Below are 26,151 nucleotides of genomic sequence, written 5' to 3' on the forward strand. Positions count from 1 at the left end.
AGGGAAAGCAAACAGACCAGTTGACGGCGCTGCTCACATTCCAGACCCAGCTATCATCCTGCAGACATGCAGAAGTCCATGAGATTGTCCTCGGCGGAGGATGACATATACTCGGTTAACCCCGACCAGCTGCTCGGGTCACAGTCACGGCGCTCTCTGAGCAGTCTTCTGTCAAACTCTGGCCCGCCTCAGGATGAGGTCCAAGACAGGCTGTTTGTGGACCCAAACTTTCCCCGTGCAGAGTTGGACCTGGACCGGGAAATCATGTGGAAAAGACCATGGGTAAAGTAGTTTGAATTTGCAAAGAAATGTATTTGATCTAAAACTGATATAGTTAGGACAAAACATCATGAAGATTAAAAAGAATATTTAAAGTTACTGTTCCATAATTTAATTTCTTCACTAGTTTTGTTGAAGCAATTTTGTCTGAAAAAAAAACGTGAGTGTGCAGTTCAGTCACTCGCTAGCAAAAGAAGCAAAAAAAAAGGTTTGTGGTATCCCTTGTGTTGTCTCTGGGCCAAGTTGAAAGACCTTGGTGTCCCACGGAAATACATATGCAGTGGTGGAGGTTGTTAAAGTAATTGTTAGTAAATTACATTTTTCTTTTCACCAGCCACAAGTCTCTCCTGGATGACTGAGGCTCTGTCTCTTAGAGAGGGTGCAGACACTGTGCAAAGAAAACTGTGATCTTGTTCTTTTAGTCAATTCTCAAAGCTGGTGATCGTAATGGCAATAATGATACCATAATTACTAAAGTACAGTTGCAACGGTTAAAACCTAAACAATACCCACTAACCATAGTTGAGAGTAACATTTATCAGAGAGCTTTTTGGCTCAGCTCTTTCCTCTTTCTTGCAAATACATCTATTTATCTCAGTTATGAATAAGTGCACAAGATGATTGGATGCCACCTGGGATCTCTCTTTTTTTAATGTAATTCTTTGGCTTTATCTGGTTTAGATATGCTTCTCTCTGTTTCTGGCTTTTCTCTTACATGTTCCTCAACATATACAACACTCTTTAAAAAAAAAAAAAAGATTACCTTTTTTGTTCCAGGAACTGGTAAAGTCGCCTGCTTTTGTTGTCGACGGAGCCACACACCTGGATATTGTCCAGGGAAGCGTCAGTAAGTCAGACACTCAACATTATACTTGACATGTTTGTATGTTGGTCACTGACACGTGTCTCCTCAGATGACTGCTGGTTACTGTCTGCCATCGCTTCACTGTCACTGAATCAATGTCTGTTAAAGAAAGTCATGCCTGTAGAGCAAAGCTTCCAAGATGGATACAACGGCCAGTTCATTTTCAAGGTAAAAAACTCAACACTTTTGAAAAGTTAGATAAAGAACCAGAGCTGTTCTTCTCGCTACTCCTTTTTATTAAATAAAAATATCTTATTGACCAACTGAATATAGACTGATATAAACAAACAAGTATTTTATTTTCTTTATTTAAGTGTTTATTAAAGAGATTTGCATTTCTGTGAAAACACGTTATATGTAATATAATACACATTTATCGTTTTAAATTATGCAATTTAAATAATCATGCATTATTCAACTGAGAAAAATCTCTAAACTTAGGAAAATGTTGTCACAACATGATCTGGAGCTTGTAATCCATGCATTTGTGTCTTCACTCCTGGACTATTGTAACAGTTTGTTTTCATGTCTTAACAAGAAGGATCTGTCTCGCCTGCAGTTGATTCAGAACTCTGCAGCGAGAATTCTGACCCGCTCTAGTAGAAGAACTCACATTTCTCCCATCCTTAAAACTCTTCACTGGCTTCCAGTTTCTTTCATAATCAACTTTAAAATTCTGGTTCTTACTTTCAGAGCTATTTATGGTCATACTCCTCCTTACATCACTGATCACCTTACACCCCAGCTCGGGCTCTGAGGTCTGTGGATCAGAATCTACTGATGGTTCCTCGCACACGGTTCAGGACCAGAGGAGAGAAATCCTTTCAGGCTGTTGCTCCTAAGCTTTGGAACGATCTTCCTCTCTCTTTGCACTTGATGGATCTACTGACTCCTTTAAGAAACATCTTAAGACGTTTCTATTTGTTCAGGCTTTTCCTTGATTTTCTGGAACTCCTGTTGTGTTATCAGTTTTATCTTGCCCTTTAAAGTATATACTTTATTGAATATTGTTTTGATTGTTTAAGCGCTTTGTGACCCTGGTCTAGAAAAGCGCTATACAAATAAAAATTACTTACTTACTTACGTACAAATCTAAAACAATGTGTGGGTGCATCTTATTTGTTAACTTGGGTGTATCAGTCACACACAAAGATACATGTTTTTACCCCAAGTGTTGTCTCTGGGTCAAGGTGAACCACAAGGATTAAATTATCATAGACACATTTTTACAACATCAAATAGGACTTTTAAATTCCACGTTATCCCAAATTAGCAGTTTTATATACATGAGCAATGAGCAATATGCACTAAGTTGCAATCCATGCTGGGAACCTTTTTCAATTCAAATACTTTAGTAAACCTGAGGCCTTGTGAACATTTAAAGCTTATGACAAAATATTGACATAAGTCTACAAAGATTTCTGTTTGTAAAGCGTCAGGTTTAGACACTGGAAGTGGAGAGTTGCCAAAAGTTGTTTTGAGTTATGCTACCACACCTTTATTGTTGGATAGAATGAGCCGTGAGATATATTTAGCGGCTTTGAGCGACTGTCAGCAAGATGAACGGTGGACAACTTAGACCTTTCCCTTGCTCTAGTTCTGGAGCTATGGTACCTGGAAGCAGGTGGAAGTCGACGACCGTTTGCCCGTTAAAAATAACCAACTCGTCTACCTGCGTTCTGCGACCAGGAATGAGTTCTGGAGCAGCCTTCTGGAGAAGGCCTATGCCAAGTGAGTACACGTTAAAGAAATAATCTAACATTGACATCATATGATAAAGACTGACATGGAAACTGCAAAGTTGCAGCAGCAAAAGGCTATATTAAAATAAGAGGAAATGTAAAGGGGATAAAGAAACTAGCTCATGCAAATAAAATGTTTGGGGGAAAACATGTAACAGATGCATCTTGTGCAACAGGCTACTGCTTCAAGCAGCACCATGTGAAAAGTCAGTTGTAGATTCAAAAACGACATTCTTTTGTCAAATATTACAGACAGACGAATAGATAGATAGATAGATAGATAGATAGATAGATAGATAGATAGATAGATAGATAGATAGATAGATAGATAGATAGATAGATAGATAGATAGATAGATAGATAGATAGATAGATAGATAGATAGATAGATAGATAGATAGATAGATAGATAGATAGATAGATAGATAGATAGATTAGATAGATTAGATAGATAGATAGATAGATAGATAGATAGATAGATAGATAGATAGATAGATAGATAGATAGATAGATAGATAGATAGATAGATAGATAGATAGATAGATGGATGGACGGACGGACGGACGGACGGACGGACGGACGGACGGACGGACGGACGGACGGACGGACGGACGGACATACATGTACATACATACAGAAATACATGTATACATACCTAATTTCATCTGTTTGCCAAAAGCTAAAGCTTCTTTGTCTTAGGTTTAAAGGGGGCTACACATCGCTCGACATGGGCATGCCACACGAGGCCATGGTTGACATGACCGGCGGGGTGACTGAGGTTATCGACGTCCGTAGTTTTAAAGGAAACCTTGCAGCACATCTCAAAGGCCAGCTGACCCGAGGTGCCCTCATCAGCATTGCCAACCTCAAGGTCTGGTAGAGACATTAAATAGGCCCATATCCTGTTCTGAATAATGCAATGATTTCTGATTAACTTTACTTAATAAGATTTATGTTTAATCTATTTAAATGCCTTCTTAAATGGGACACATTGGCCTATTCATAGTAAAATAATTATAATAACTTTGGACTTAAAATATCAAATATTACACATAAAAATGGTGCTCGTTCATGAAATTTCCATTCTAGGTAAGTCACATCTGATGGACAAAGGCCGCCTTTTCTTTTGCAGCAATGTTTATTCCAGCAATCATAAACAAAAGAGGAAAATAATTAAATGTAATTGAGTTGAAGGAGAATTCATGTTTGTCCTGAATATAGCCCAAGGGACATATGGATCCCTTCAGCAGATTTCAATGCATCATAAACTGCATTTTTCCACCAGAAAATGCAAAATACATTGTTTGTTAGAATTAATGTTATGCTGTTGTCACAAACATTGTGTGTGTTTGTATGGGCAAATATAGTGTGAAGCTACTGCCAGTGTCGATATTGATTCCTAAATACTGTAAAGAAGTGTATGTCTGTCAGTTCCCTGTTTTGATAAAAAATGCTCCTTTTTTTTTTGCCTTCTTAATTTGGTATGATGATGTCACTGTTCACATTTGCCATCGCTCGGTTTTGAAAACAATGCATTAGGTGAAGAATTTATACAAACAGCCTCCAGATGTTTTAGTCCATCTCATTTATTAAATGATGACATATCAATAAAAGTATTGGTCATTGGTCCCATTTGAAGATGTATCAAAATAACATGAAAATTTCCAGTGTACTACAAATGAAAACAGTTTTTTTTCTAACCTGTGAAAGAGCCTCAATAAAAAGTTGTGGCTAACATACGAAAGGAAATTGGAAATTAAAAACCCAGACTATGTAAACTGTTATCATCAGAGGAGCTGAGAGAAATGACTTACAGAAACATAAGGTAGTGCTCCACCGGGGCCAAATAAAATCCCCAGGATAAGCTTCGTGTGGGACCTTTATCCCACATTTAAATAGAAAAACTTTGACCTGTTTGTCGGTTTTACCCACAGGGTGAATTTGGGCAAAAAAATGCATTTGGCATCATCTTCAAACATGCCTACGCGCTCACAGGAGTCGAGCAGGTGAGTAGATAAACTCTTGTTTGCACAGGCTCTTGTTTAATCAGATGAAGGAACAAGATCCAACTTATAATTGAAATATTCCCTGTCATCGAGGGATGAGTAATCTGAGTTTACTTTAATGATGCAACAGAATTTACACTAATTCTCTCTGCTAGGATGGAAAGGTCAACAAGAATCTCACGAAACATGCTTCTATACTAATATTCTTCACTTGTGTGTTACAGGTCATGACAAGGAATGGTCCTGTGACACTGCTTCGAGTACTCAATCCCTGGGGAAACACTGAGTCGGAAGGACCGTGGAGTGATGAAGGGTCAGTGAAGAATTTTAACATTTTGAACTTCTGAAAATGGAATGATTCAATTAATTTCCTCCCTTTCATACATTCCACCGGTGCTCAGCATTGAGCAATAAGCTGCTGGAATTTGAGAAATTTGTCTTGTCTTATCGATGATGTGCTAATTTGAACATCATTCTTTCTTCCCCAGTACTGAGTGGTCAACTGTGAGTCAGAAGGAGCAGAAGAGAATTGGTCGAATCGATAAGGATGATGGGGAATTCTGGTAGGTTGTATTATAAATAAAAGATGTGATGGGAACTTCTGAACATTTGTCTTAAACTCCATCCAACAGGATGGCAGTATCCGATTTCGAACGAACCTTTGACTTTATTGAGGTGTGTCACATGACCGACGAGATCATGGAAGGCAGCAGTTGGACTACGACCATGTATAACGGGACCTGGGTTCCAGGGTCCACAGCTGGAGGATGCAAAGGTAAAATCAAAGTGACGAGTGCCTCTGGTAGACTCGGATCATCATTTTGAACCCTCTTCATAGGAAGGCAGAATGATCTCGTATTTGACTTAACTCAAGTGAAAGAGAAAAAAACGTGTATCCCAGAACCCTAGAAGAGGCAGATAATGACCACTGGTTTATTGTTTACTTCACATGCAAAGGGTTCACAATTAAGTACTAAGGTAAGGTAAGGTAAGGTAAAACTTTATTGATCCCTCAGGAGGTCTCCTTCGGGGAAATTGTTTTTTCCAATAGCCACAGAAAATACAGCAATTTTTCATAAAAAATAAATCAAAATAAATAAGAACAATAACAAAGAGAAATAAAGAGAAAGAACAAGATGATACAATCTAATAAAGAGAAAGAACAAGATGATACAATCTAAAGATAAAGAACATAGATTAAAAAAACAAAACAAAGACAAAGCATACAAAGACTAACATAGAACAGAGCATCCAGATACTCTCACTCCACTCCTGCCCCCGAACTCAGAATTGTACAATTTAATAGCCCGAGGAATGAATGAGTCCTTGAGTCTATTTGTTTTGCACCTGGGAAGGAGCATTCGTGCACTCATTCTGCTTCTCTGCTCACTGATGACAGTGCTGAGAGGATGATTGTCATCATCCATGATGGACAGTAGTTTGTTCAATGATCTCCTCTCAGCAACTGTCACCAGGGAACTAGAAACACCAGAGAAACAACTTAATCTTTTATGTTTCATATTGAGGTATCCATCAAGTAGCTGAGTTAGGCGTCAGCAGTAGAAAATGAATGGATGTCCGTGTTGAAGTTAAAGGTAGTTTCACAATGAGCTAAATGTTCTTACACAGTAATATTAACAATAATTATAATTGTATTATGGTTGTATGTCTTGGTGTGCCCTGCAACAAACTGGCATCCTGTTCAGGGTGTTCGCAGCCTCTCATGCGAAGAAGCTGAGGTAGGTTCCAGCCCCCCCCCCCCATTAATAAGCAACAGAAAATGAACAAATAAAATAATTTATTATTATTAACAGATCGGAGCAAAGTGAAGTCATGAAAGTTAGCTGAACTCCACTGTGTATTCTTCATTTTCAGGAAATTTAAACATGTTTCTGGTCTATATATGTTGGAGAGGTCCGCTGCCACACATCTACGAGGCATTTTGTCAAAATACTTGCTGTATATTATTTGCAATGTTTCATACTAAACAGCAGCATTTGCATTAGATCTTCACCCGTTGACATTATTCTGGTAACCGAGCTTTGAACAAGTGTTTTATTATTCACAAGAAATTATTTAAGATGAATGTAATTGAAGAATTTACCACCTCAGTGAAACATTTCACAAAATAAATTGATTTAAAGTTCTATTTTCCATTTCACCCGTGCTTTAGAGATCGTGTTTTCGGACTACACATTTTCAATCTTTGACTTTTGAAATTTAAGAGTTGTTGATGCTGTAGAATGATCTGAAGTTTTTCTTTAATTAATGCTTATGTTACCTGGGAACAGATGAGTCATTGCAGATACTTTGATGTTTTGCAGATTATTTGTGGCGAAACCCCCAATTTCATTTTGCCTTGAAACATACGGACAGCGGATCAACTCCTTCAAAACTTTGCTCCTTCATTTTTGCTCTGATGCAGAAGCACGAACGACGTAAAGACATTCAGCTCCATATCGGTCTTCACGTCTACAAGGTAAATACTTCTTAACCCTTGTGTTATCTCGGGGTCAAGGTGACCCAAAGGGCCCAAAACAAATGTGTTTGTGGTATGCCTTGTTATCCCTGGGGCAAGGTGACCGAAAGGCAAAAAAAGGGGTATCACAAACACATTTGTTGACACCTTGACACAGAATTTTTAAATAACTGGTTGGATAAAACTGTACCTAATGGAAAGCAGAGTGGTTAAATAAAAGTAATGCGGTTGATGACATTGATTAGTTTAAAATAATCAGAATCTTCTTCCTTTAGGCTCATCCAACCAAAACCTTTCTACAAGCTGAAGACCTGGAGCAACAAGTGCCAGTTCTCAAGACTCAACACCAAAACCGCCGTGAAATTGTTCTTCGCGGCTCCCTGCCACCCGGCAACTACATCATCATTCCATCCACCATCGATGCCAATCAGCGGGGAGCCTTTCTTCTGCGTTGTCTGACAGAAAAAGGAAACGCTGCGAAGTTAGTTTTTTTATGTGTTAATTTCACTTCGCATTTAAAACATAATATACAAGCTAGTGTGAGATATACACATTCTGCAAAAAAATGTTCTTTCCTCATACATAAATCCCTATTAATATTATAGTGTTGGTAAGTTACTTAAAATTGAAATGCATTGTTAAGGCACCTATTGATCTCATTTCAAATTGATTGGTAACATTACAATTCCATCCGGGGTCTTATTCGCTTCATGGAGAAAGATGAACAATCCAGAGAGTGTGTTTTTCGCCGCTTCAAGTCAAAGAAATACAAGCTTTCAATTACGATCGACCAGGCGCACTTTCTCCCGCCGACTGTTCAGATCTGTAGAAACACCACTACATTTAAGTCAAATTTCCGACTCAGGGGTTCGTCCTTTCCGGCGAAATTGTTCTTTCAAGTTCCCTGTGCCACCTATCCCCCATTGAGAGTCATCCTAATTTGTCTTCCTGTAATCTAATTATTCAAATGTTTTCGGGCGGAGGTCACTTTCTCTTTCGTCTTTCGCTCCCCCTTCTTGCTTCATTCTTTGATCTTGAATTTAAGGTGATTTGCAGATAAACAGATGTTTGAACACGACAGTTAGTGCTTCATCAAAAATCAAAGATTAGTTCTAAGTTTTAGGGTAAAAAAAGTGAAAGTACAGACCAACCAAAGATTACATGCCATAATTCAATGAGATAAAATGGACATAAATTGCTTTAATTAAATAAAAGTGATTCGGTCTTCAGGCAGACTTCAAACAAATAGAAAATCAACAGAATGGAAAATTAACAGATACAATAAATAAAAATAAAAAAAACCTACTCGGGTATTCGCCCCTCTTCAGACTTACATTACACTTCAACTCCTTAAAGCACTTAACAAGTTACTTCCTTTATCTGTAACACATGCAGTAACTTTGTGTCTGACCCTCAACCAAAGAATGTCCTCAATCTCAGTTGCAATGGTGTACAGGCTGTACAGGAAGTAAACATTTGAGCACACCACAATGCTTTTCTAGGAAACGACCTCTGCTCAATCTGCTTTCTGGCCGTCTTTCTGTGATCACCTCGTCTGATAACCTTTTGTGGGTTTCATTTGTTTACAGTGAAGCCTTGAAACAGCTGCCGCCGAAGATCCCGACAGGAACGGTGGTGGTAAGACACAGGATTTACATTTACCGCTGTTGAAAAATGAAGGGCACTCAAATGTCTTGTTCATGTCTCTGCCAGTACAACCATCCTCACAAGACTGCTCTTCCGCCGTTGAACCTCATGAAAGACCTGTTCAAGAAGCACTGCAGCAAGGTAGTGGGCTGGATTATAGGAAACAAAACTTCATTCATTTTCTACCGCTCTATCCCTTGTGGGGGTCATGGGGAGATTGGAGCGTATCCCAGTATCATAGGGCGAGAGGCACACAAAGACGGACAACTAGTCACACACACACTCATACCTACGGACATTTTCCCCAAGTTCCCAATCAACCTCTGTATGTTTTTGGACTGTGGGAGGAAATCGGAGAGCCCAGAGTAAACCCACGCAACACAGGGAGAACCGTAGACATATGTACATAGACGCCACATCGACTGTTGACGGACGTGCCTAACGCGCCGCCATCTTGGTACAGTGTCATCAGTAGTGCTGCAGGGAAGGAGGTACTTCTCAATCTTGACAAAAAGCAAGCGGTTTCAGTGGGCGGGGCTTAAGGGCATTCTCCAATGTAAATATATATATATATATTTTAAAAGGGAGTTTTGTTCAAAAAGACACATACTGATGAGTATAATAGAGATTATATTTAAGAGGCACTTAAATCAACACATTAGTTTTCCTTTAATAAAACATTTATGCAATGAGCTCAACGTGACACCAGGGGGCAGTAGTACTCAGAACTCACTTATGCTACAGTAGTAAAGAAGCGAGTGCTGCAGTTTGCTACACACTGACAAATATTCAAATGATTAAACGGTAAATGGTTCTTTCTTATATAGCACATTTCTATGCTTATTCATCATCCAAAGCGCTTTACACTAAATTACATTCACACACACAATCACACACTGATGGGAGTAGGCTGTGACGCATCGAGCCAGCTCAACCGATCAGGAGAAATCAGGGTAAAGTGTCTTGCTCAGGGACACAACTATGTCTGAACTATGATTCATGGAATAGGATGGTGTCTTAAAGGACATTATAATTTCTTATTGTTTTTTTTATTTGATTTGATTTGTATTTGGCATCTTTGAATCTCATGTCTGTCCATCTTGTGTTATGTTGCCTGCTCGTCACACTCTCCTGCTTTTGTGTGTATTCAGAGGACGGGCTCTTTTAAAGCCCACCATCTCTACAGCCTTCTAAATGAAGCCTTTCAATATGGAGGTTGGTAACTTTTGTCACACACTGGTACACAAACAAATGTAATTGTTTGCAAACAGGATCATTTTCTCTAATTCTTCTGATCATGAACTTATATTTTTTATTGAATGTATTAAAAACATTTTACACGTAACCTGCATTAACCAACTTGACGCAGATCATTACATCCCGACCAAGACATGCACACAAATATACAGTCACCCCCATAAACAAAGTTAATCTTTTTCCCTCTGCTGTTGTTACAGACCTGAAGGGCTCAGAGAAGATGTTGTCTCTAGAGCAATGCAAGACCTTTGTGGTCTTGAAAGACGTATCCTTACAGAGAATTTTAGTTTTCCGTGTTGAATGATGCCTTGATCATCTTCTAGTCATCTCCATGTACTTCATGCACTATTTCTTAATGGACCTCATTGTTTTCTTCCTCTTCATCAACATTTGTGGTCCAACACTTTCTTTTCTCTCCAAATATATAAACATATATCCTTCTAAACCTTGTCTCCAAACCTTCTGATTTTGTCCATCTCATCACTCCTTTCTCACTCTGTGTCCTCTGAACTCTGACCATGGCAAAGTTAATCCTGTTGCATACTTTTAAGACAGTATAAAAATAATGGGGAATTTTTTTCTTCTTCAAATAAACAGTTAGAACTGCAAAGGTAAATTAATAATAAAGTTTTAGTTTCTGACTTCTTAGTGTTTTTCAAGATACATTTTGAATTTTCTCATTCTTCTACCTATTTAATAGCCCTTAAGGACCAGTTTATTATTAATCATACTGCTGCTCTAAACTTTACATAGCAGGAGCTCTCACAAATGTTTTAAAATAAATCCCATCACAGAAGTAATGGGTTGATGTGTCTTCAAGTAACATATTTGTAGTGAAATGAAAACACTTAATCCTGAAACGGTGTCTTAATTTTGAAAGGCCACTAGATGGTGCTCTCTAATTCTAATCTAATCATTTAATGAAACGTGGCATCATTTTGAAATATATAGTGCCATCTATTGCCTTTTGAAACCAATCAGTCCATCACAATCTTCTCCATCCTGCCTGCACTCTCTTCTTCACCTTCATTTTGTTGGTTTATTATTTGTCAGCACATTTCCCTTCACCTAAATTCAAATTCTAGAGCCAAGCAGACGACCGGCTGAGCTGGCAGGACTTCCTCGGCCTGTGGGAGAAGATCTGTCAGTGGACGGTAAGCAGTTGAAATAAATGTAAAGTCTAAGCAACAAAACAAAATAGGTTTGCACAAGGGATTTCTTGCGAGGAAATCGAACTCCAGAATTACATTAATTTGAGGTTATAATAATTGACTCGATGTAAACAAGAAAATATGTGTTTTTTGTCTCAGGATCTGAAAACATTCTCACGTTTAGTAGCTGATAGTCAGCTATTTTGGCAGCTGATGCTGTCGGTGAAGAAACAGCAGGTCCTGACTAGAGCTGACAAAGGGTCCTGTATGTGCAATGGACTGGTTTAATTTGGTCCTAATGGTGGCTGCTCCTGGAAGACAGGGCAGGGATGAGGAAGATGTGTGGTAGATATTATGAAGCCAACCAGACTTGTTGTACTCTGATCTTTTTTTTCAACTTCCTGTCAGGACATCTTTATCTCCCTGGACAGAAACCAGAACATGGTTCTGGATTACGAAGAAATTCGCCCAGCGCTGATAGCTGCAGGTTAGACTTTCACCTTTCATCAGTTCATCCTGATCTTCAGTGCAGCAGAGTTGTTTGTATCCGTTGTAGCTCACTCATAGATGGAGAGTCAAGCAGGTAAAGGTAAATTCTGCTAGTGTGGGTTCACCTCTGGGCCTCTGGTTTCCTCCAACACTTGTAATTACTACTCAACTCTAAATACAAGTTGAACATCTTTTCCTGTTTTTCATTTACACTTTTTAAGTGTGTATTGTCCTGCATGATAAATTGACAAAATAATATACGCATAAATTATTCTATATATATGTGTGTCATAATAGAATGAACTTTCAATAAAAAGTAATAATTAATGAAATCTTAATTTACTGCTTGTTTTTATGTCATTGCATGTTGCACTTTTTTCATTTCACTTACACTAACACTAACGTTAACTTTTTTCCTCATTTTATCCCCTTTTCATTCTTTTATTAAATAATCGTTTGCACTTTAAACTATAGTTCAATTATTTTGACAGCAGCTATATGATGTTATCTATATATTGTTAGGATTGAGTGTACGTCCCAAGATAACTCTTTTAAGTTAGGATTTTGTCTTAAATGCAGCCTCTACTTTCTGATCCAACCTGATCTGAAGTGTCTCTGCTTCAGGTGTTAATGCCAACCCGTTCATCATGCAGCTGGTGGTTTTTAGATACACAGAGCCTGATGGGACCATCAGCTACCCCGGCTTCCTCTACCTCATGCTCAAACTGGAGGCAACTATCCGTAAGTGTTTGTATTTCAAACTGATTTCCAGGTAGATTCACCTAAAGAGCCAGGAAGAATTGCATGAAATAAAAAGATTCATTGTATCAGTGATTTCTCTTTTCGCAGACACATTTCAGAGCCATGACGTAACAGGAAGAGGAACCATCACCCTCGACTACAAACAGGTACTAACTACCATGGACATCTATACATAGACGCCGCATCGACTGTAGACAGATGTGTATAAAGCGCCGCCATCTTGGTACAGTGTCATCAGAGGCAGGGGCGCATTAACAACTGCAGGGAAGGAGATACTTGTCAATCTTAAAATACAATTATTCGCTGAATTTTGGTCCGATCTTCGGTCATCGGTTTGATCCGTTCAAAACGTCATACAGGTAGCTATGCTACAGGTTTCTTGGATGATAATAATAATAACAAAAAAGATTGCTTCTGATAATTTAGCAACTATGACTAGACCTTGGACAATAGGAGCGAGTTGCACTGTACCAAGATGGCCGCCCTGTATACACACCGCTCTAGTGGGAGGCAGCAGTCGGTTATGCTAAGAACAATCTCCACATCCTCTTCTTCATTGGCCACCGTTCATGATTCTTATTTAAACTTCTTTCAAGATCTATGATTTTGATCTTTATAATTTGCTCCTTTTCTTTCTTCTAGTGGCTCTACAGGACCTTATACAGCTGATCTGACCCGGTTTACCACTGAGCCGTAATGTGGCTACGATAAGATTGTTGAGCTTGTTTTAATAACACAAATCTAGATTCGGATGGAAATGCCGGTGAAATCAAATAATTTCAAAACTATTTCTAGATGTTTTAAAATAACTTTACTACCTTTTTATAGTTGTATTTAGTTGCTTTTCAGTTTGGTTACTGGTCATTACTTTAAACTCTAACAATTAAATTCGAAACATCTTGATTTCAGCGTCAACGTTTTTTATGGGTTTCTGCATTTGTTTAAATGAGTTAATAGAAGGGGAGAATACTGGTTACATCCGCATATCTATAGATTAAATGTATTTTGTTGTTTGAGGGACAAGAGCCCAAAGGGAAAGTTCAATAAACGGGTCATTTGTATGTGCAGATATATCGGTTAAATGTTTATTATAGACACTGAGGTCATGGATAGATTTCTGGGCCTATATTATCCTGGGAACTGTTTATTCTGGTGTGATGGTGATCGATTAACATTAACAATATTTACCTTAAGAGGAAAAGTTTTTTTCTTGAAAAAAATCTTAATTTTAAGTAAATGATGTATTTCATGGGTAATTATATTTCTACTTGGTGTGTTTAATCATAGAAATAAAGTCTGATTCTTTTTTTGAAGGCCCACATTAAATGTTGGTTTATTCTGGTCTGTGAAAGCGGTTGTTTTTATATCTCTAATATATGACTTTATTCCAAAATAAAACAGACATTCATTGTCAATATTGTGTGTTTTTTTTTAATGCATTAACTGTTGATATCATTATCGGAAAACTGTTTAGGAAAATTGCCTCCAAAACTCAAACTATAAAATTCAAGAACTTTAAAATATTGATATGATAGTTTTCTAGTGTATTAAACCTACAGTGTTTTAATAGATGCGGTACATGACATTGTAAATCTTCCATTATTAAATCATGAGAAATAATAATTGTAGTGCTTATCTAAGACGGTAAATTGTTTTGAATAAAAGTAATTTTGGTCTAAATTATTAGACATGTGCATTAGTTAGTGTTTCAAAAACTGCTATGCCCGAAATGTCAACCAGCATCCGTTATCTGTTGTTTTAAATGTACTAATAAAGTTTATTGACAAGCAACAATGGGCTAGCAACACACTCGCTAGCATGCTTCAAGGTTTTACAAGAACGTTGCATGTTATTAAATTGAATTACCAACATCTATTACTTTTAAAAGGTAAGGTTTGCAATTCATTATTTTTGCATATTTATGCATTTCCTCTCACCTCGTTGTATTTTTTAAAAGTTGAATTTACTATTTGCATCGTAGCTAGTTTAGTATTATTAGTAGTAAGATTATAAACTCAAGTTTCATACTTTAGAACACTTAACTGGACTTACACACATTTATATATGCCCTGTTGTCCTTTAAACTAAAAAGAAAAAAAATCAATGTAAATTAGTGTAAGAAATTTCGGTGTAAAAAAAATACAGAGTTAATGTATGGGCAAAAAAGGAGCGATCGATCCCTGAAGACATCACGCAAAGGTAAACTTCAACTTCTTTTGACTCCCTTTTCAAAGTTAGATTACAAAAGTGTTCTTTTTTCCTCAGCATCCTCTAGTCTATGGTCTGTCTCACAACACTGATACATCCTTCAAAGATTTCTGGATTCAGATAGCCATCCAGTAAACGACAAAACGAAATGAATTTGCATAATTTGCAAAATTGAACTGTCAGACAAACAGACTGTCAGACAAACGGGAAGCAAAACACAGATGACCCAAAAACCTCCTTGGTGGAGATAATTCTCTTTTTATTTTAAACAGAGTATTTTCAGGATTATAGTAATAGTAATATTTCATTATTACTTCCTTCCTTAAAAATACGATTTAATGGTGAAAAGAAATACATATTTTAAACTTTAACCTTCAATACAATAGTTTTTGAATAACATTGTTTGAAAAGTGGAGAACTGTATTCAACACTACTTGGAGGTCACACAAAACCACTTCTCCTTGTGATCCAAGACACCCAGATTGTCTGTCTTTATTTCCGCTGTTTGCCATCCAAATGAGATCTTATTGTGTGTTGAGTTGTTAAAATGTCTCAGGAAGAGTTTGTTCAACAAGTTGAAAACAAAACTATTCTTGTTCTTAAAAGCTCCAGCTTGGAAACTGAGTAAGCATACAGTTATGTTGAAAGAAAACATTCTCAACTAGTTTGTCAATTCTCATTGATTGTGTAAACCGAGATCGTCACGTTGCGCATACCTGTGCACACACACTTCCTGTTTGGCATGTTTCCTCAGGTGTGTCACAGTGTGAGTACGAGGCTTCAGACCACTCCTGCTTTCATTTTCAGCCTGTGTGTATCTAGGGTCCTTGTTGCTTTTTAAGAGTGGGTCGGAGAGACGTTTGTATGTAAATCGATAGCACCGGTATATGTGTGTTGGAACCAACTCCTACCCCCACTTTTTTTCTTGTGTGCAGGAGGGAAAGATCACAAAAAGTCTGAGGACGTGTTTGCTCAGTAATCTCCGGCTCAACCTGTCGGATAAGTGTGGGCTGGCACTCAAGACTCAGGTATGACGAGAGATCCAGCACAGGCGTGAGTGAGGAAGACGACAAGAGCAAGACACCAAATATTCTTCCTAAATCAAGGAACAAAGTCATCTGAAGATTCTGGAGAGTTGGAATGGCTGTTCTGGAAGAACAAAGACTGATAGAGATTCATCATAACCTAAAATAATCTGGAAGACATTCTTCTGCTGCTGAACAAATGACGGATTCTCATGTTGCCTCTCAAGACTTGGGATATTCAAGATGCGGCTGTTTTTCTCGTCATCTTTTTATACATGTGTCACCTAGGTAAGCCTTTACACTCTTGTCATGTTGAAGTTTGAAGCTCTAACTTTCCTTATATAAAACACTGAAGTCTATACTGACAGCAAGAGCTGAATGTGATCTAGGCGCAGGTTCCTATCACTCTGTAGATCAACAACACACATGGTGGAGGAAGTGTCCAACTGACCCGGAGTGAACTTGAAATATCAGTGAGAAAATCTCAAACTTAAATAAACATGAGGCGCAAGGGACGTGTAGCGACGGGCTGGTGAAACTCCAAACTGCCGTGTTTATCTTGCATCAGAGTTGTGGGTTTGAATTCCTAGCTTCATTCAACAGACACACACCTGCAACAGAACAAGATCCCCCACTCAGACCTAATAGACGGCTGATTTTAAAATGGTACTTTTCAGCTGGTTCGACCAGTTTCGGTCCACAATAGACACTGTCTTGAATTCTTGAAGCTTACCAGAAAATCTTCTTTTGATAATTGAATTGAAATCTATTACAACAGGAGAAGAAACAGATATCTGCCTCACTAGTTATCACTGTGTTTACTTGTCAATCAACATATTTGTCACATGACTAGCTTTGATGTTTTTAAATGACCTGATAAAAACACATTCATCACTTGCCTGTCTCGTCTATTACATTGTTTAGCTTATCAGTGTATTGGTCTGTCTAACTCTATCTAACTTCCTGTTTACTTCTGGATAAATATCTTTATCTTTTTCCTTTCCTTAACTTCCTTTCTGTCGATCATTGACGTTTGTGCTAACCATCTTACTTGCTCTCTGTCTGACTCTCGGCTGTTGATATATCTTACTTCTTCAACAATTTTGTATCAACAATAAATTGCATTAAAAGTTGCATCATTTTGATGACAACTTGTCAGTCTTGTTAGAGTTTTGGTTTCATCTTGATCTTCACGTCTATTCTTCTGCCCTCGCAGCTGCAGCCATCACCATCCATTCTCCTCAGAGGAGCCTGACCAGGTCGGTCCAGGAGGATGTCTTCTTCTCAGCCGACATTACGTGTGAAGGCATCCCGACCATACAATGGACTTTTATGTCGGGAGCGGTGAGTCGGAGCATCGGCTCGTGGCGGCCGGGCAGCGACATCAACATCACGGAAGACTACAGCAGCAGGGTCGAGGCCTACTCGAACGGGTCCATGGGCTTGTCGGACCTGCGTTTGCAAGACGCAGGATTCTACGTGATCACCGTCACAGAAGTCTCGGGGAACAGTAAAGATACTGGATTTGTGCTGAAAGTCAACGGTATGGCAATTTAGATTTATCATGGCATAGGAAGAGAACATGTAAGAATTATTTTTAGTTTTTATTAAGATATAAAATCTGTATCGTGTTTCACGTTCATACTTAAGGTAAGTCAATGCAAAAGATCAAGAAAAAAAGTCGGGATTAAGATATGTTTTATCTATAAAAGCACAGTCCGCTTTTTCTCATTTAAAAGTCAAAATTGTAAGCTGGAGTCCTGGGCAAGTAAAAAGGTTTTAGCTTTAAGTTCCCTTGTGAGTTTGACATTTTGCCAAAAAAAGCTACATTTATTTTTCAATTTAGCCCTTGATAAGAAAGACACACATCTCACAATCGATCTTTGTTTCGCACGTGATACCGTGCAATAAAGAGAACAACTGAATGGAAGGGGGTATGATTAACTGAGTCGATCATTTGCAGACAATTTAAAAGTGATTGTTTAAAAACAGATGGATGGTTAATTTATAATATTTGGTTTGGAATTGTCAAAACTATTTTTCTGCAGACCACCATATGTCGTCTTTCACAGCACTGTGGTTCGCATAAACCAGTCAATCTCAAATTGGACTTTTCAGCTGGTTCGACCAGTTTCATCCTGAATTCCCCAGAAGAAAAAACCCGTAAAACTGTCTTCTCTCTTTCTTTTCTTGATAACCTTATTGTTGACAGTAGGAAACGGAAACAATTAAACCTGAAAGTTGGTCATTATGGTATTCCTTCATCAGTCGATTAGTGATGAGATGTTATTAATCCATTCATTGTTGTCTGCAGATATAAGATTATCTATGGATATTGTCACGAAGCAGTAACAACCAATGAACAACACAAACAGAGAGGAACTGTATAAGCAGCTCCTGTTTTCTGGTAAAAATGTATCTGTTATTGAAAAAAATTCTTGGCTTCCGATTCAGAATGTCTAAGTAACACTTTGTGTAGATTCCGAATTTCCAATGATAAATATAGACTGGCCTGACAGGGTTGTCCTCAACTGCAGTGCCTTTTAGAAGAGAGGCACGTAATGTTAGATGTTGATTTATAAGTGAATGCTGACACATTCAGAAGTGCACACAATCTAGAATGCTGTTTAAGATGAAGGTATCAGACTTTGATGAAGTCCAATTATACTTGCATAGTAAACATGACATGATCATGATGGAAAAACCTTACAGGCCATGACTTTCGATCAGGCACACATTAATCGTTAATCTTGATTCCCTTGTTGTTTGCTGACACATGTCCACATTTGAAACACGCACAAGTTGAATCTTTGCGATCTTTGTTTGAGTTAAATTGAATTAAAGTGGCTCATTTTTGATGGTAATCATTGTTAGTATAGGAACAGAAACACACAAGACTCTTGTGGGTTGAGTTGAAGTGAAAGGTTAAGACTGGGACAACTGTACGTACGCACAGTGTATTTTGATATCAGGGACAATTTCAGTAATGTTTAACGTAAATATCAGTAAGATAAGAATGATGATCCTTAAGCTTAAACAAACATGGCAAGCCTCTTGTACCCGTGGCTGATAGGGCAACAGTTGTTTGACCTAAACAGAAGATCATTGTTAAAATGTCATTTTAATTTGCTCCCCAATAATACAGCCATGAGTGTTTGCCTTCATTTGTTCAAACAGGTAAATATCAGCGGAGTGGGATCTGTTGACTCAAATTAGGCTGTTTATATTGTATAATGTCATTAACCAACCTTTGCTTCCATATTTGTTCAGTAAGATTGTGCAATTTAATTCTTTGGACTGTTGAACACAGTGTTTGTACAGAAGCTGCTCTAGCAGTTGGTCCTGATGGTCCAACATGTCAGTTTCCTGAACACTCTAGGCTGAACCAGGGAATCAAGAACTTCTTTATCTGATAACAGGGGCTATGAAGGAAGTTTCACTTGACCTCTTTCACTAATCATAAACATCACTCACAGAGTTCACTGCTGGTCAAGTCAGTTTTGTGCTAAGGTCTGCATTAGTTTGTTGCTTTGAGACTTAAAGTTTCTACTTGCATGAGACTTAAAAAGAAAAAAATCTACACCTTTTGTTCCTTGTTTCAGAGCCGACAAATGTGATTTAAAGCAGGTCGAAGCAAATCATAAAACTTTAAAAGTTTAATTGTATATCGTTTGACGTGATGATTAAAGCAGTGCCTTACAGTGAGTCATTGACCAAATGAATGTAGGTGTAGAAGGAAGTTGCTATACAGTATTGTTAGAAGTTACCCTTTTTATTCAGTGAGAGATTAACAGAGAGGTAGTTTATCTCCATTGTTATCAAATTTCCGTTGTTTTTTTGTTGGCAGAAACATGCGCTGTGTGTATGTGATCAATAGTTCAACCGTGAAAAGAAACTCTGTGTTTTTATTCTGCGGTCGTCATGTTTTGCGAATGAAATAACGTGTTTGATGATGTTTATGGTTGTTGCTGTCTGTTATCCAATCCATTATACGTAGTTGAGTATTTCTCAATGTAATATTCTGGAAATGTTGATAATTGGAAAATAAATATATTATTGCGTTTTAGTTATAACCTGAGTTACCATCTGGATCCACAAAATCTGTCAGAACATTTCTATGGGTGGTAACAATAAATTCCTGTATCACTCCAGCCACCTGCTGTCCCGTAGAACATGGTAACAAGGATATTTGAAATGCTGAAAATAGGCGTGTTATAAACACTAAAATGAGCTGCTTGGCAGAGGTCTGTGAGTGGAACATTTTCAGGTATTTCTAAATGATCAAGGATATATTAATGATTTTTGGATATTATAGTAAACATTTATCAGACCTATTCACATAATGGGCCAAAATGTATTAGCAAACAAGGTCGGGTGCTATCAAAATGTATATTTACCTAACTCGTCTGATATTGCCTTTTATTCTTGGAGGCTCAATCTATTTTCATAATCAGTTTTACTCTTATTGTATAATTGTTGGCATGCATGATCTCTGTTTCCTTATTTTATCTTAAACACTGTGCTATTTATAGGCCACAATATCAACAAGAGCATTAATCTACTTTGATTTTAAACAGTCTGGCAACCACATTAAATGATTTGACCCTCAGGCCTTGAGTTTGACTCATGTGTTTTACTGGCTGGCGGTGATTATTCTCCAGATCATTCATTCATACACCGTGTCTATCAGTTTGTCCATTTCTCAACAGAGCCTTGTCCTCAATATGAAGTGGTGTGTGTCACTTGTGAATGAACCGTTTCTCTCCTCCCTCAGAGGTTCTATACGAGGACTTCCAGTACTTGGCCGTCTCTGCGATAGCACTCGCTGCAGTGGCTGGACTTCTGATGCTGACGGTGTGGCTCATAGAGAAATTATACCGGAAGATTTTAGCGTGGAGGAAGAGGAAAAAGATGCCAGGTAAGGGCAATGTATATGTATATGTATATATCTATACATATTGTACTGTCACCTTTTCTTAACTGAGGCTTCAACAAGTCTCTTTCAGACTATGTGCTGTGGCCTCTGGGCGTGTGTGTGGTTATCTATTGTGTGTCAGGGTGTGTCTCGGGTGCGAAGGTCTGGGAATATTATGACGGATTGTGACGTCACGGAAGTTTCATTCTCCTCCGCAGAGAATGATGCCACGGAGCTGCAGCCGGCGATCTGACAGCAACACGTCTGGTTCTCGACTCGTCAAATGGATTCAGTCAAGTTTCCCGTGGACAACTGTTCTGAGTCATGTCCTGGTTCTGCACCACCTCAATGCAACTGGATTATTTGTAAATATTAGGCTCATAAATAGATATTTATTGTTCAGTCGTGCCGTTTTTTTTTCTTACTATTATTCTTTCAATCGTCTTTAAGTGCTTTTCAAACTTCATTTGTTATCCATTGTACTTCCTGTTCAACCCAAGTGCTCTGGAAATTGTGTTCAAAGAACTAGTTCACTGTTTGTTGAGCTCTGACTGATGAAAAACATGTGTACTTTATGTACATAGTTTTAATTTATTCCTTTTAAACAACAAAGTTGTATGTAAAAGCTTTCATGGTCTTCACTAGTGTTGTGTTGTGTCCCTACTCTTCTTGCGTTCAAGAAAAATAATGTTTCTAGACATCAAGACAAGAGTTTGTCAAGAGTTTGTTGATTTATATGAACTAATTCAGCCTGTAAACAGCACAGGTGAAGGGTTGGACATTACACAAACATTCAAGAGTTCTGAATCTTTTATTTTATACTAAAGTGACTCGGACATACAATAAATGGTTGAATCCAGACTAGGACGAGGTAAGAACGACAGAGCCCACTCTATGGACACGTGGTAAGCGCCGCCATGAGTAGCTCCATCTTGTAGACAAAGTTCCGTCCTTCCATCTTGCTCCAGTGGACCTCCTTGTAAAGTCCTCTGAGGTGGTTCCACTTGGAGTCCTGTATCACATCGCTTTTGCCGAGCTCTTTGGTCTGGCTGCGGGGGAACTGGACCATGACTTTGCAGCCCGTCTCCGGTCCGTTACGTACTGCAACACACAAGGAGAGTCAGTGCTCCAGCTTAACTCCCCGGGTACTCGTTCGCCTTACCTGAGATGGCGTAGTCTCCGTTGGGCGAGGCGACAGTGATGGCTGAAGCATTTCCGATGCTCTCCATTGGTCCAGTGCCCACGTGGTTGCTGAAGCTCAGGACGTGCCAGCCCATCACTTTGGCAAGCTGCTGGACCGCATGGACCTGGTGCTGCGACATCTGTGACCACCAGAGGGCGCTGGCGTGAATAATGATTCTTTTTTCTGGTTCATTTTGATGGCGTATTGGCCTGTTCGTTGCATGTTTACTTGAGTCCAACTACTCAAGTATTTATTTTTAAAAACAAAGTACCGAATTCATAGTTTTAATAATTATATGTGAATTCAGAATGACGCAATAGAGGGGGAGAAGTTGTATAAAAAAACACTTTACAGATTTAGAATCACAATAACATTGAAGTAAAATAAGTAGAAACACCCTCATGGTGTTGCAACATTTGTGAAAGTCCCAATCATACTTGGAATAATCATGATTTTTAATTGGAAGTGTTGTAAACACAACATAGGAATTAGAGTCGAGTTGGTCTTAAATTGAATTTAACTTGTGGTATGAGATGTTACAGTGTGTCTGTAGTACCTGTGAAAGCAGGAAGTCCTGCAGCTCCTGCTCCTGGTGTGAGAGGGTGATGGTGCGTCCGTCTCTGTGCACGACTCTGATCTGCTCCACTCCGATGTTGAGCTGCAGCTGGATGGACCTGAAGCACACGAGAGGTCGTCAGAAGGCTCTAATGCCAATAAACAAGTCACGTTGGTCATCCTCGTACTTGCAGATCTGCTCATAGCCCTGGGACGTGATGAGGACCTTGACACTGGACTCGTACACATAGTTGATGTTGGACCAGTGGGCCTGGATCTGAGGGTCTTCGATGCGACTGGCCAGACTGTCGATGGTCCGCGCCGTCCTGGAAGAAGAGAGCCAACATGTTGTCTGTGTCACCTCCTCCTTGACAGTCTTCTCACCTGCTGCGGAGAAAGATGTGTTTGGCCTGCTTGATGATCTTCTCCAGCAAGCCCTCATTCTGCTGCAGCCCAGAGATATCACTCTTGCTGTACGCCATCGGGCCGGCCAAGCGCATCCGCTTGTGTCCGAAGGGCGCCGTGGACGGATGTGGCATCAACACTGTGCTCAGCTGCTGCTTGTGGAACTGAAAAATTTGGACGTGTTAGGACTGAATACAGCAGATTGACAGAGAGGACCAGTGGCTCACCTCCCTCATCATCTGATGCAAGTTGTGTTCTAGAACATAGAGGTGGTCGTCAGGCTTTGGTTTCTCTGGAGACGCTCGGCTGACCTTCTTCTCTCCGGCGGAGTGACACAGCGAGATGGACAACTGCAGCCCTGGGAACGGCTGTGAGATGATCTGGTTCTTCACCACAATGTGAGGAATCTGGGACTTGATCTGAACCGCCTCTCTGGACAACTGAGCAAAGATCTCCTTGCAGAGCAGCACATTCTGAGCCGCCTCCAGCTTCAGGTGCCACTGCTGCGTTCCTGCAGGCAGGCAGAGAAGGTGGACAGTGAGACATGGAGAGGTCTGTTGGCAGTCAGGTCCACCATGTTTATAGCTACACACCCGATTTAGTTTTGGAGGGTCTGCGGAACAGGTTGACTGTGCCCAAGTCTCCGATGTCTGGAGCTTGTTTCTGTATGGAGACCTGGATGACAATAAGACTCACCTGATGAATAACAAGTACTAATACTTTGAGGAAATGTTCTCGTCTCTTTTTAGTCAACGACACTAAAGGGATCGATTCACATCAACATAGAGGAACTACTACACTGGTGAAAATAACAGCAAAGATGTGTCTTGTGCACAATGTCTATCCAACCATTTGTACTTAAACCTGTCGAAGGCCAAATAAACAACTTTTAAAAAATCTGTCCCCGGCCTTGAGATTGACACAAATGCACTGGGAAAATCTTAATTACAGATTATTCCCTCTATAACACTCAGTTACATCACACTGCTGCTCAAACCGCTTCTTATCAAGGAAAACAAAAACACAGAGTTCATAAAGTAAGAATGAACAATCACGTCAATCAAAAACAGTTTTTTCTTTCCTCACCTTGATGTACGCAGACCCCTCCAGGTCACCCGGAATCATAACGTCCAGCGGGCAATAGTCTTCCGGTATCTTCTTGTCCAGGTCTATGTCGGTGTTCTTGATCACCTCGAATGTTCCGTGGTGGGGAAACAGAGAACCAGCACTCCGGTAGCTGAGATCTCCCAAGATCTTGTCGCCGACTTTGCGCAGCTTCCACTGCGAGCGCAGACGCAGCAGTTCCGAGTTAAAGTCTCGCTGCCTCCTGTTCTCCATGTTCTCCGCCACTGACTTGCTGAGTCTCTCGGCTCCCTTCAGCAGCAGCTGCCCGGCCGTGCCAAGAGACTTCTTCTTACTGATGAGCTGGAAGACCTGCGGCGTCTGAGGAGGGGTTGGGTCGGTCAGTTCATGTGTTCAACAATAAACATTAACAACACAATTACCACTTCTCTAAAAGTGTGTATATGACATGACATTTATAGTTTGGAAATGTTTTTTGACAATCTATTGCTGGCGTAACAATTTTGCTCTCGTTTTGCGACCGAACTTCCCCATTAATATTCTTGCAATTAAAAGACAATTTCTTTTTTACAATTGATGTCAGCTGATCAGAGTCAGCTTTAGAAAAAAAGAAAGGTTTTGTCTGGTTGTGCATTAAATGCAGCAACAAGGAGCTTGATTCAGGAGATTTAGATCATGATTGTTTACCTTCCCAGCATTGGGGTCCTGGGAAACGGGATCCAGGGCCATGTACTTCTTCTCCTTCACCACACTGAGCACGTCGTGCAGAACGCACATCTCCGTCAGAGCGCTCCGCAAGTTGTTCCGCACCGAGTCCCAGGGCCAGAGCGAGGGCTGGAACTTAACCGTGCCTGCAGCGCCAGGATTACATTTAGGTCAGAACTTGTTTTACAAGCCTGTTCTGACGCCATGAAACTAAATTCACCTTCCTCCTCCTCCGGCTCCTGCTTCCCCCACTCTCTCTGCTCTCTAGGTTCACGCTCCACTCCATCCTCCTCCGAGTCAGATCCCTGGCTGAAGTCTATTCTCTGAGCCAACTTGGACAGATTCTGGGACATAGACAGAGGGGGGACATAGGTTTCTGTCCCATCCAGAGCAACCTCCTGAACCTGCTTCTCACAGAAGGACTCGATGCTGACGTTCACCGGGGGACCACCAGACATGATGGCTGGAAGGAAGATAAACCAGAGAATGGTTGGATAAGAATGCATGACACATTTAAACAACCAACAGTCATGGCTGCATTTTCAATAAACACTTTCAGAAACTACAGTTAACTCATCTCTGAGGACCAGAAACGTCCAGGTTCACAGTTGTGTGTTCCTAAGAAAACCCGCGTATTTGTATTATTGACCACGACATCCGGAATCGACGATGGTAAAAAAAATGAATTTCTCGTTTTTTTGTATATATATATTTTGTTAACATCCATGGTGAAACATCACTGCTAACGTTAGCACGATGCTAATAACAAAAGACAAAAACGCAATTAAAAGTGACTTCTTAACACATTTTGAGGAAGACACTTCTTACCTACCTCTATTATGATCCAGAAACAAAATATGGTTGTAAATGTGTGATATATGACGGTTTATTCTCCCCTGTCGCGGTCAATGTCTCATTCTATGGTTTATACAAAAGTTCACTATCGCCCCCTGGCGGACTGTTGTGCTTGACCTCCAACAACGAGTGGAAACACTGGCCTCTAGCGATGACTTTTAATACTAAAACCTAAAGCTTGGTTTATGCTATAAACTTTATAGTATTTTGTACTGTACAGTGTGAGTGCGCTATCTATTTATTTTTCTTGTTTCCATATATTTTTATTAACTAATTTCTTTCGTTGGAAATTACTTTTTGGTGCATATGAACTCATTGAATTTGGGAACGCGATGGGGGATTATTATATTTGTGTGTTATTTCTGTCGGTTAAAGTTGATTTTTTGCAACAAAAAAAATATATATAAAAATAAAAATAAAAATACAAAGAAAAAAGAGGTGTGACTAGAAAACGGGGAACTTTATCAGTGACGGACCGGCGGGCATGGCGGGCTTTTTAACACACAGGAAGTGACGTCGAACAATACTGTTCCGTCTTTCC

The 26,151-nt window shown here is 39.4% G+C and overlaps 3 protein-coding genes across 6 annotated transcripts; 2 read left to right on the forward strand and 1 right to left on the reverse strand.

The window, feature by feature from the left end:
- On the forward strand, nt 1-14,091 carry LOC148075331 (calpain-9-like). 2 transcript variants are annotated; one of them, XM_087796516.1, is made up of 20 exons: nt 1-282; nt 1,057-1,126; nt 1,194-1,312; nt 2,742-2,875; nt 3,585-3,756; nt 4,820-4,891; nt 5,116-5,204; nt 5,380-5,454; nt 5,524-5,666; nt 7,216-7,370; nt 7,646-7,851; nt 8,960-9,008; nt 9,084-9,158; nt 10,169-10,232; nt 10,475-10,539; nt 11,360-11,428; nt 11,834-11,912; nt 12,539-12,686; nt 12,764-12,822; nt 13,319-14,091. In XM_087796516.1, exons 1-19 carry the CDS (start codon nt 67-69, stop codon nt 12,780-12,782), a joined length of 2,019 nt encoding a protein of 672 aa, XP_087652642.1. In that variant the 5' UTR covers nt 1-66; the 3' UTR covers nt 12,783-12,822; nt 13,319-14,091. The 2 variants fall into 2 exon arrangements, with proteins under 2 accessions (XP_087652642.1, XP_087652641.1); XM_087796515.1 differs by having other exon boundaries at nt 12,539-12,655.
- A 1,404-nt stretch (nt 14,092-15,495) lies between these two features.
- vstm5 (V-set and transmembrane domain containing 5) lies at nt 15,496-21,226 on the forward strand. Of its 2 annotated transcripts, none has more exons than XM_087796524.1 (4): nt 15,496-16,197; nt 17,126-17,452; nt 20,684-20,827; nt 21,025-21,226. In XM_087796524.1, the coding sequence occupies exons 1-4, from the start codon at nt 16,122-16,124 to the stop codon at nt 21,075-21,077; spliced, it is 600 nt and encodes a 199-aa protein (XP_087652650.1). In that variant the 5' UTR covers nt 15,496-16,121; the 3' UTR covers nt 21,078-21,226. The 2 variants fall into 2 exon arrangements, with proteins under 2 accessions (XP_087652650.1, XP_087652651.1); XM_087796525.1 differs by having other exon boundaries at nt 15,501-16,197; nt 21,043-21,226.
- Nucleotides 21,227-21,616: 390 nt separating this feature from the next.
- Nucleotides 21,617-25,691, reverse strand: med17 (mediator complex subunit 17). Of its 2 annotated transcripts, none has more exons than XM_087796518.1 (11): nt 25,588-25,691; nt 24,976-25,218; nt 24,738-24,901; nt 24,054-24,410; nt 23,561-23,642; nt 23,195-23,478; nt 22,947-23,131; nt 22,751-22,888; nt 22,564-22,681; nt 21,987-22,146; nt 21,617-21,925 (listed from the first exon to the last, which is right to left on the reverse strand). In XM_087796518.1, the coding sequence occupies exons 2-11, from the start codon at nt 25,211-25,213 to the stop codon at nt 21,717-21,719; spliced, it is 1,935 nt and encodes a 644-aa protein (XP_087652644.1). In that variant the 5' UTR covers nt 25,214-25,218; nt 25,588-25,691; the 3' UTR covers nt 21,617-21,716. The 2 variants fall into 2 exon arrangements, with proteins under 2 accessions (XP_087652644.1, XP_087652646.1); XM_087796520.1 differs by having other exon boundaries at nt 25,584-25,601.
- Between the last annotated feature and the right edge of the window lie 460 nt (nt 25,692-26,151).

This window comes from Callionymus lyra, chromosome 7, assembly GCF_982586985.1.
Source record: "Callionymus lyra chromosome 7, fCalLyr1.hap1.1, whole genome shotgun sequence".
In the NCBI taxonomy this organism is placed as follows: Eukaryota; Metazoa; Chordata; class Actinopteri; order Syngnathiformes; family Callionymidae; genus Callionymus; species Callionymus lyra.

Bases quoted from the DNA above. Each gene is read 5' to 3' on its own strand.
- LOC148075331 (XM_087796515.1), top strand. From the start codon at position 67: ATGCAGAAGTCCATGAGATTGTCCTCGGCGGAGGATGACATATACTCG. The intron at 7,852-8,959 runs GTTAGTTTTTTT...ATTTGTTTACAG, and splicing joins GAAAAAGGAAACGCTGCGAA to TGAAGCCTTGAAACAGCTGC. The intron at 12,656-12,763 runs GTAAGTGTTTGT...CTCTTTTCGCAG, and splicing joins CAAACTGGAGGCAACTATCC to ACACATTTCAGAGCCATGAC.
- vstm5 (XM_087796524.1), top strand. From the start codon at position 16,122: ATGTTGCCTCTCAAGACTTGGGATATTCAAGATGCGGCTGTTTTTCTC. The intron at 17,453-20,683 runs GTATGGCAATTT...CTCCTCCCTCAG, and splicing joins ATTTGTGCTGAAAGTCAACG to AGGTTCTATACGAGGACTTC. The intron at 20,828-21,024 runs GTAAGGGCAATG...ACGTCACGGAAG, and splicing joins GAAGAGGAAAAAGATGCCAG to TTTCATTCTCCTCCGCAGAG.
- med17 (XM_087796518.1), bottom strand. From the start codon at position 25,213: ATGTCTGGTGGTCCCCCGGTGAACGTCAGCATCGAGTCCTTCTGTGAG. The intron at 23,479-23,560 runs GTGTGTAGCTAT...GCCTGCCTGCAG, and splicing joins ACCCTCCAAAACTAAATCGG to GAACGCAGCAGTGGCACCTG. The intron at 22,889-22,946 runs GTGAGAAGACTG...CTCTTCTTCCAG, and splicing joins CACATCTTTCTCCGCAGCAG to GACGGCGCGGACCATCGACA.